The sequence below is a fragment of the Rattus norvegicus genome, chromosome 17, assembly GCF_036323735.1.
Source record: "Rattus norvegicus strain BN/NHsdMcwi chromosome 17, GRCr8, whole genome shotgun sequence".
In the NCBI taxonomy this organism is placed as follows: Eukaryota; Metazoa; Chordata; class Mammalia; order Rodentia; family Muridae; genus Rattus; species Rattus norvegicus.
Window position 1 is genome coordinate 48,299,736 of NC_086035.1, and position 10,890 is coordinate 48,310,625.

General features: G+C 37.9%; 2 protein-coding genes across 3 annotated transcripts in view; one reads left to right on the forward strand and one right to left on the reverse strand.

Moving 5' to 3' along the window:
- Positions 1-1,527, forward strand: part of Or2ad1 (olfactory receptor family 2 subfamily AD member 1) — a 37,515-nt gene extending 35,988 nt beyond the window's left edge. For both annotated transcript variants that reach the window (XR_005495509.2, XR_010058834.1), the window contains one exon: positions 1,251-1,527. The gene's annotated coding sequence lies outside the window, so the exon portion shown is untranslated. The remainder of the gene's footprint in view (positions 1-1,250) is intronic.
- A 6,436-nt stretch (positions 1,528-7,963) lies between these two features.
- Or2w1 (olfactory receptor family 2 subfamily W member 1) lies at positions 7,964-8,917 on the reverse strand. Its single transcript, NM_001000107.2, has one exon. The coding sequence runs from the start codon at positions 8,915-8,917 to the stop codon at positions 7,964-7,966; it is 954 nt and encodes a 317-aa protein (NP_001000107.2).
- Between the last annotated feature and the right edge of the window lie 1,973 nt (positions 8,918-10,890).

Here is a 10,890-nt window from a genome sequence, read left to right on the forward strand (position 1 = left end):
TGGGAGGGGAAGGGGAGGGAATGGGGGCTTATGGACAGGAAACTTGGAAGGGAAATAATGTTTGAAATGTAAGTAAAGAAATATATCTAATAAAAAATTAAAAAAAAGAAAGAAACACAGAGAGAGATTCTGCTCAGACTCTAGGTCACCTGCTATGAAAAGAAACAGGCTGTTCTAGGTCAAAGAGCCTAGAGTATGGCTTAATTCAAAGACTGGTTTATTTGCTTTTAGAACAGATTTATATTCAGAGTTTGTCCAAGTTTCGTGGGGGAATTTCACCCATGATTCAGAACTAAGGTAGAAAAAAAGTTTGCAGCACCATGTAGAGTGCATAACAGAGGTATAGTGTAAAAGTTGCAAGTAAGTGGAGGTCTGAAGTTCCAGGTAGAGAAGTTAACTGATGGGTAATATAAAGATATAATGCTCTAATAAGTCTTACAGGATACTCACATTCTCTCTAACGTGGGCTCCATAGGAATTTTGGGCTAAATCCTGGCTTGACAAGCTGCCTGCTTCTTACTAGCAGGTATTAATAGAAATGTGATTAAATTGTTTTTATAGTTGGAGAAAATACAGATTTTGCCCAAGTCTCATGGGAAATTCTGCCCACAATTCATAACTAGTACAGGGAAATATAGAAGTCTGTAGTACCAGGCAGAGTGCATAACATGTGTATATTATAGAAGTTATTAATGAATAGAAGTCTGATGCTCCAGGTAGAGAGCTTAACAGATAGATGCACATTTTGGTCTGCAGGAGGCTCATATTCTTTCTAACATGGGCTCTGTGGGATTTTGGGTTGACTGATTAGAGAAGCCTAAAATAGACTCATATAATATTGTTTAGTTCACTTCATTTATTTTAAATGCTTTTAATTTTCAAAATGGCTCTGATTTTGAGTTTTGTGATAATATTATTTCTCTGGGAGAGAATACAAGATACAAGCTTTTCTGGTTGCCAGTTAAAGGTTACACTGATTTGGGAAAAAGGTTTTGTCTTTGAGTTTTTAGAAAAGGTGATTAGGCTCTGGGCACCCTCCAGAGCTATATGGATCAGATTTGAGAGAGGGAGACATCCTGAAGAACTAGATTCAAGAAAAGAAAAGAAAACAACAACAACAACAACAACAACAACAACAACAACAACAACAACAATAAAAAACTAAAATTTCATCCTATCCAGTCTGTTCAGTCTACACAGACTAATACAATCCATTCAGATATCTTGATGATACTAAATTTTGTTTTCAGATTTATGTATTACAGAATGTTCAACTTTGGTGAGTCTCATCGTCAGTCATGCTGAACTGACCTGCCTGACCTCCTGATCTCAGAAACTTTCAGCTGGATCCACCTAGGACAGACATCAGAGACTACAAAACTGTTGGGTGGGTTTTTTTTTTGGAAACCAGCTAAGCAAATAGATTTCCAATTTACTGGATTTCTGAATTCTCCCATTCTTACAGAGCTTGGCAAAAAGATATATTGCAAAACTATTAAAGACATATTAAAGACATATGAATGCTAAGCTGCAGTTCTCTGTCATCTTTCAAAGAGTCAGTCTGTAAATATTAGCCAGTTGGTTACAGGAAATAAAAGTTCCTGTTGTTCTTCTTCTGGGGTTGCAACCCCCTTCAGTTCCTACAGTCCTTTCTCTAACTCTTCCATTAGGGACCCCATTCTCAGTTCAAAGGTTGGCTGCCAGCATCTGCCTCTGTATATGTCTGGCTCTGGCAAGGCCTCTCAGGAGATAGCTATATCAGGCTCCTGTCAGCAAGCACTTCTTGATATCCTCAATAGTGACTGGGTTTGGTGTCTGTATGTGAAATGGATTCTCAGGTGGGGCAGTCTCTCAGTGGGCTTTCCTTCAGTTTCTGCTCCACACTCTGTCTCTGTATTTCCTCCTGTGAGTATTATGTTTCCCCTTCTAAGAAGGTCTGAAACATCCACACTTTGGTCTTTCTTCTCTTTGAGCTTCATGTGGTTCCTGAATTGTATCTTGGATATTCCAAGCTTTTGGGCTAATATCTACTTATCGCTGAGGGCATATCATGTGTGTTCTTTTGTGATTGGGTTACCTCACTCAGCTGTGAATTCTTTGTTTAGCTCTGAACCACATTTTTTTTTTCAGAGCTGGGGACTGAACCCAGGACCTTGTGCTTGCTAGGCAAGTGCTCTACCGCTGAGCTAAATCCCCAACCCCTTTGAACCACATTTTTTAATAGGGTTATTTGTCTCCCTGCTGTCTAACTTCTTGAGTTCTTTGTATATTTTGGATAAAAGCCCTCTGTCAGTTGTAGGATTGGTAAAGATCTTTTCCCAATCTGTTGGTTGCTGTTTTGTCCTAACCACAGTGTCCTTTGCCTTACAGAAGTTTTGCAGCTTTGTGAGATCCCATTTGTCGATTCTTGATCTTAGAGCATAAGCCATTGGTGTTTTGTTCAGGAAATTTTCTCCAGTGCCCATGTGTTCGTGATGCTTCCCCACTTTTTCTTCTATTAGTTTGAGTGTATCTGGTTTGATGTGGAGGTCCTTGATTCACTTGGACTTAAGCTTTGTACAGGGTGATAAGCATGGATCGATTTGCATTCTTCTACGTGTTGACCTCCAGTTGAATCAGCACCGTTTGCTGAAAATGCTATCTTTTTTCCAAATAACCCTATTAAAAAATGTGGTTCAGAGCAAAACAAAGAATGCACAGCTGAGGAATTCTGAATGGCTGAGAAAACCTAAAAAAATGTTCAACATCTTTAGTCATAAGGGAAATGCAAATCAAAACAACCCTGAAATTTCATCTCACACCAGTGAGAATGGCTTAGATCAAAAACTCAGGTGACAGCACATGCTGGTGAGGATGTGGAGAAAAAGGATCACTCCTCCATTGTTGGTGGGATTGCAGACTGGTACAACCGTTCTGGAAATCAGTCTGGAGGTTCCTCAGAACCTCAGAAAATTGGACATTGAACTACCTGAGGACACAGCTATACCTCTCTTGGGCATATACCCAAAAGATAACCCAACATATAACAAAGACACATGCTCCACTATGTTCATAGTAGCCTTATTTATAATAGCCAGAAGCTGGAAAGAACCCAGATGCCCTTCAACAGAGGAATGGATACAGAAAATGTGGTACATCTACACAATGGAATATTACTCAGCTATCAAAAACAATGACTTTATGAAATCCATAGGCAAATGGTTGGAACTGGAAAATATCATTCTGAGTGAGGTAACCCAATCACAGAAAAACACACATGGTATTCACTCATTGATAAGTGGCTATTAGCCCCAGTGCTTGAATTACCCTAGATGCACAGAACACATGAAACTCAAGAAGGATGATCAAAATGCGAATGCTTCACTCCTTTAAAAGGGGAACAAGAATACCCTTGGCAGGGAATAGGGAGGCAAAGTTTAAAACAGAGGCAGAAGGAACATCCATTCAGAGCCTGCCCCACATGTGGCCTATACATATACAGCCACCCAATTAAACAAGATGGATGAAGCAAAGAAGTGCAGGCTGACAGGAACCGGATGTAGATCGCTCCTGAGAGACACAGCCAGAATACGCAAATACATAGGCGAATGCCAGCAGCAAACCACGGAACTGAGAACCGGACCCCCGTTGAAGGAATCAGAGAAAGGACTGGAAGAGCTTGAAGGGGCTCGAGACCCCATATGAACAACAATGCCAAGCAACCAGAGCTTCCAGGGACTAAGCCATTACCCAAAGACTATACATGGACTGACCCTGGACTCTGACCTCATAGGTAGCAATGAATAGCCTAGTAAGAGCACCAGTGGAAGGGGAAGCCCTTGGTCCTGGCAAGACTGAACCCCCAGTGGACGTGATTGTTGGGGGGAGGGCGGTAATCGGGGGAGGATGGGGAGGGGAACACCCATGTAGAAGGGGAGAGGGAGTGGTTAGGGGGATGTTGGCCGGGAAACCAGGAAAGGGAATAACATTCGATATGCCAATAAGAAATACTCAAGTTAATAAAGAAAAAAAAAGAAATAAAAGGAAAAAAATAACAGGAATTAAAAAAAATACCCAAGTTAATAAAGATGGAGAAAAAAAAAGTTATGGCTTGTTTAAATGGTTTATTTCTTCCTGATTTAACTTCGGTACCTTGTATCTGTCTAGGAAGTTGTCCATTTCCTCCAGATTTTCAAATTTTGTTGAATATAGGCTTTTGTAATAGGATCTTATGATTTTTTGAATTTCCTCTGCCTCTGTTGTTATGTCTTCCTTTTCATTTCTGATATTGTTAATTTGGATACAATCTGTGTCCTTTAGTTTGGGTAAGGGTTTATCTATCTTGTTGGTTTTCTCAAAGAACCAGCTTTTGAATTTCTTATTGGTAGAAAATTGAGATTTGATATTGTTACTCTCATATAGGCCTTGTGCTTATACAATGCGTTTAAGATTTCAAGACTTAGACCCAGTCCTATAATTGCTATTTTTACTGAGCCGAGCTGATTAAACATATGAGTTAAGGCCTAGATATTAAATTCATCGCTCTGAGTTTACTGTTAGGGTGTTTTTGAGATAATTTATTAGAAATACCTAAGAGTAGTTAATGGAAAACAGTCAAAATTACTTTACATAGATTGATTTTTTTCAAAAACCAGAAATCCACAAAATGTGATATTTGATGTTATTTATTCTTTTATTGTTGAGACACATCTGCTCCTAGCAGCTCCCCTTTTGTGGATTCAAAGAAGAAATTGAGCATCTCTACATCTAGGTGAGGTAATACATTGTGGCTAGGCAGCCACTGCGCAGAAATTGTCTATTTCATTTACAGACAAAATACTGTCCAGAAAAGAACACACAGAATAGATGACAGATAATCTCTGCCAAGTCAGAATAATCAGTTTTTAAAAATTCTGTGTTACAAAGGTCTGTCAGATCAGACTGGGCCAGAAGGCTGAAGACTGATGCTCTTATATGTTGCTAACAGGGGACTGTACCAGTAGTCACTTGTCTCTTCAACTTGTCACTTTTTAGGAAGCCCTGTTAGGATTCCTATATTTTCAGGTAGTATTGGTTGTTCTCAGATTTCTGATGGAGTTGAAGATTAATTAACATCTCATAGCCCACTCAGGTTATTTAACATTGAGAATACATAGTAAATTGAATAGTTTTCAGATAATATACCAGCTAAACACATAGATTTTAAGCCTTTCTTAAGATAGATAACAGAATGTACTATTTAATTGACGAAAATTATGGACTGGTTATTTGGTATTTTATACTTTATAATTACAGACTGGTAATAGTTGTGCTCAGCTAACATTTGAGAAAAGTTTCCTGTTTAATTAGACAGAAAGGGTGAAGCATAGATTGTTGTCTTTATGCAGGTGAAAGCAGGCATAAGATAAGGCAAGGCGGGGTTGGGGATTTAGCTCAGCGGTAGAGCGCTTGCCTAGCGAGCGCAAGGCCCTGGGTTCCGTCCCCAGCTCCGAAAAAAAGAGAAAGAGAGAATAAAAAAAGATAAGGCAAGACTTGTGATTGGACAGTGAAAAAGTAAGGCAGGGACAGAGTTTTGAAGGGAGGGGAGAGAGAGAGGAGAAAGAGGAAGAAGAACCAAGATGGAGTCAGAGAAGGACGACCCAGATCTGTGTGGCCTTAAATGGCCACAGGTAGTTATGAATATTTCATAAGGGATGGATTTTTATAGGACAATTGTCTAATCTTGTTGGACAGATTATATCATTATCAATTGGTTGAGTTTATTATGCAGATTTTTTGTGGAATTTAAATTTACTGATATAAATCTGATGTTAAATTAAAAAAATAATTTCTAGTCTAAATGTAGAAAAGGGAAACCAAAGGGCAATGAAAATAAGACACATGTAAACAATTCCAGATAGGGAGTGTAACACTCTTCTGGAGGTCTGCAACTATTATATGTTTTGTATATTTAGTTTATTGAAACTGGGTAGTGATTACTATATAAATTCGTTACACACAAACCTGGCAAAGATTAGAGAAAATTTATAAAATACAACAACAAGTAGGATGACATTCATCCCACAGAACTTGCTATCTCTGTTGTGGGATGGTGAACTAGTTTTTGAAAATAACTTTGAAAGAATTATAAAGAGGAAGACAAAGAAATTCACAGTATCCTATTGTTATTAATTATATTTTATGTGAGGTATAATAGTGTCATTGACTGGTCAAGTAAGTAATCATTCCGTGACTCTTCTTCACATTTCCAGTATTATAAAGCAATAGAGGAAAAATTACACTTTTTGATTTCATCATGGTATTCTGTTTAATCCATCTTGACTTATTGAAATTATCTATTTATCTACATTTTTTTGGAGACAGGGTTTCTCTGTGTAGTCCTGACTGTCCTGGAACTTTCTTTGTAGGCCAGGCTAGTGTTGGACTCAGAGATCCACCCACCTTTGCCTCCTGAGTGCTGGATTTAAGGTGTTTACCACCACCTTTAATGTGCTTAGATGGTTTATTGAAAGTACAAAGAGGAGAGCTTTTGGAGGTATAAAATAATAGAAAATATCAAAGTTTATATGAAATACCATTTTCCACAAAAGTAAATGTTATGATATATAGAAATAAAATTTCATTTACCTTGTGAAATTTCATCACTCTAAATATTACAATAACTCTTAAGACTCACACAAATTTCATAGACATTTGCCAAAATTCTAACATCTGTCAAATTGATCATATTACACTTTTTTTTTTTGGTTCTTTTTTTCGGAGCTGGGGACCGAACCCAGGGCCTTGCGCTTCCTAGGTAAGCGCTCTACCACTGAGCTAAATCCCCAGCCCCCATATTACACTTTGATTAAAGTTGAGATAGCCATGGAATATAGTTTTTTATGGATGAATGAGAACTAAGTAATATTGTGTTATCACCTTAAATTTTATTTCATTATATGTATTGTGTTTTCCAGAAAAGATGGCTGTGTACTACATGTGTGCTTTGTGCCCTTGGAGCCAGAAGAGGGTGTCAGATCCCCTGGAACTAGAGTTACAGACTACTGCTGCCATGTGGGTGCTGGAATCAAACTCAGGTCCTCTGCTCTTAACCATGAGCTGTGTCTCCAGCCCTGCGCTGCCACTTTGTAAAGCACATTAATTTATGCCCATTCATTCTCTCATCTTAGAGAAAGTAGTAGACAGTTGCAAAAGATATTAGTGCCAAATGTCACTGAACAAAGACGGAAGAAGCCACCATCGTGTGGGGTTTGTGATGATGGCTGCCATGCCTAGTGCATTATCTGAGCCAAATATGAATACATCTTTGGATGACATCCAAAAAGATTAAATATCCATATTATTTATAGGGCAGGGGATACAGTGCAAGTTGTAAAATTGCTTACTTGGCATGTATGAAGCCTTGTGTTCAATGCCCAATACCACACAGACTGGCTGTGATGGTATATGCCTGTAATCCCAGAATTTTAGAGGTTGAAGCAGGAGGCTCATTCTTAGCTATATAAGGCATTTGAGACTATGTTAGTTTCATGAAATCATGTCTCAAAAACAGACAGAAAAATAAACACTGCAAATTATGTATATACTATTATTTGATTGTTCAAAATGCAATGCACAGGGAATTGTTTTGGTCAATATTTTAGAATATGTGAACATCATCATTGAAACTATACAAGGAGACAAAACAGATTCCATGGCGGCTCCTAAAGAAATTAAAATGCATTCGAGTTTACATTCAGAGCCCCTTTCTATTACATTTTAGCAAACAGATTCTTAGTGACATGCATTCCCTGAGAACATGCCAATAGTTAGAAATATGGAAGATCTACTTAATCTTCCAAGTTTTTTACATCCGTACAAGGTCTGTATGTGAGAATTACTTTAGCTGTTGGTCTTTAAGACCCACTGATTACTTTCCTTATTCAAATCTGAACCAGAGAGCTTTCTTTGTTGCTTTCTTCTCTCTACTGCTTTTCCATGGATTCTAGTTTCTGTGTAATTCTGAAAATCTGTGGTAAAACCTCATGATTTTTTTCAGTGCATCTTTCATGTCTCGGTTTCTTAGGGTGTAAATGAGGGGGTTGAGACTTGGAGTGATAATTGTGTAAAAGAGGGTGAGGAACTTGCCTTGGTCCTTAGAGGCCCTGTTACCGGGTTGTAAATACATGTAGATGATAGTTCCATAGAATATGGAGACCACAGTGAGATGAGATCCACAGGTATTCATTGCTTTTTGTTGCCCTACCTTTGACTTCATGTTGAGCACAGTTTTGGCTATGTAGCCATAGGAAATAAGAATAAGGATGAGAGGTGTAAGGACAATGACAATGCCTAGAGCAAAGACAGACATTTCAACTGTTGTGGTGTCTACACAAGCTATCCTGACCATGGCTGGCAGCTCACACAGGAAATGGTCCAGGAGGTTGTGTCCACATCGAGGCAAATTCACAGTGAGTGTGCATAATACTACAGAGTTGGCCAAACTAATACCCCAGACCATGACTATCATCTTGACACACAGACGTGGATTCATGATTACAAAGTAATGCAGGGGCTTACAAATAGCTGTGAAGCGATCATAGGACATGACAGCCAAGAGCAGACACTCAATGGAGCCCAGCCACATATACACGTAGAGCTGAACAATACAGCCCACAGAGCTGATGGTCTTTTCAGGTCCCCACAAGTTAACCAGCATCTGAGGGACAATGCTTGTTGTGAAACATAGATCCAGGAAAGATAAATTCCTGAGGAAAAAGTACATTGGTGTGTGGAGATGGGGATCCAGGAGGGATGCAAGAATGATAGCAGTGTTACCCACCAGTGTAACAATGTAAAAGAAGGTGACAACTCCAGAGAGGATCATTTCCAGGTGAGGGTGGTCAGAGAAGCCAAGCAGGATAAAAACATGCAAAGTACTATAGTTGCTTGGGTCCATAGTTTTTCAGTGTTTATAATCTGTAGTAAGAAGAGTGGGGAGGGAGGTAAAGGGAAAGCAGTGGGCAAGGTGACAGGAGAACAAGAAATATATTATTAGTGTAGCCTATGGAAGTAACTAATAAGATACAAAATTAGTGGGAGGGAAAGAAATTAGGTTAATAATTGAAAGAATTTTTGGATACAAAGTGCCTACTACAGTCAATTTGTACCTGCTGAGGATTCTTTAAATGCAAATGAATTTAATACTAGACTTTCTTTTACTCTGAGAGACCTTGAAGAGATGTCTCGTATATCCAGATCTGAAATTCTTCATGTGCATATTTAAAAGTTTGGATGTGATAGAATTGTTAAAATAACCTGACCGTTTGGTTTCTTGTAATGGTAGTTTAGAGCATAGTGCAAATACTTTATTTGGTTAGTGAAGTCATGTATAAATTTGAGGTATTTGTTTGAAGTCAGATTAAAAGTAAAAGTGTTTTTCATTTTTCTTTTACTTTTTATTCTTTGAGAGCTTTTGGTGCTCCAGTTTGTTATGTAAGTGAGCTAGAAGTTTTCCCAGTCTTCACTATCTTTAATATGCTCAGCTTCCTTCTTACTAAATCTGATAAATTTGAATATAAAATATACTTTATATATATATCCCACTTTAAAAAAATTTAGCCACTGTCACCCATGTGGAAACACATGTGATACCTTGTCTTGAGTTTTGTCTTATGCCATTACACTGTCACAGGGTTCACCAAGGTCTTCTCACCCATATGCTTAACATGTACCAGATGATTTTAGAAGTACTTTCATTTTCGATTACCTTGTACACCTTCATGTTTTGGTATGTGTGTAAACATTATTATTCATACCCTACATGCTAATTTTCACATCCACTGTCTTCCCTTTTTTCCAAGGGTATTTCAATGGTTCCTTTATCTCCAAGGTCATTCCTATAGAAAGCTCAGCATCTTCTTTTTGGAAAAAATTATTTATTTTTTTAGTGCATTTTTAAAATACACAGCATGGTTAACAGGCTCATGATAGTACTCAGACAAACATCCTTTTTCTTTCATTGATTATACATGAAGAACTCTTACAGGATGCCAATAGACATAGAGTTAAAGAACTTGAATTTTAAAAGAAAGACATTGACTGTGTGACCCCTGCAAATTGCACAAGATCTTCTTTTTGGGACAAGCCAGGGAAGGTGAACTTGTGGTACCTGTTGTTTTAGGAAAAGTTTTCTCTTCTTGGGAGGTCATGCGTACATATTGTTACAAAGTTGTTGAGCTGAAGTGTTGGTTGCTTCAGCTGATCATGGATTATTCACTCTGGTTCATGTGAACTTTATGGTCTTACTGTCAGTGACTGCTCTAGCCTTGTTCTCAGTCTGAATTTCTAGTACGAATGCATAAACTTCAAAATAGATTATGGAAACTACTTGTTCTCTCAATGTGATGCTCTAACCATCCATTTCTGTGTCTTTTAGCCTGGTGTGTTTTCAATCTACTTTCTTGTTATGTATTTAAGCAGTCTACTTATTCAATAGGTCTTGTTGCATTCCCTGGTAGAATGCAGGAGAAATTGAAGAAATGTACTATATATGTTATTATAAATATTATCCCCACTGCCCTGGTTGTATACAGAAATTGTAGTATAGTGTTATCACTGACCTTTGAAACTCTAAAGGGTTGCTTACTTCTAGGTGGTACTACAAAGACACTCAAGAGTTGAATGTTCTATCTGTGACTTTCTTTTTCTTTTAAGCATGGTACACCTAAGTATTCCCCCCTTAAAAATAAATCTTTTATTTATGTCTAATCTTTGCTAATCATTTACTGTGTGATGCCAGAGGCAAGAAAACTGCTGAATTCAGTTTTCCATTAAAAAGTTAGGAACAATATAAACCCTTATTCGTAGGGGCTAAAAAAATCAAATGACCAAAAACTGTATGCAGCTTAGAATAACTCAGGGACAAAAGAA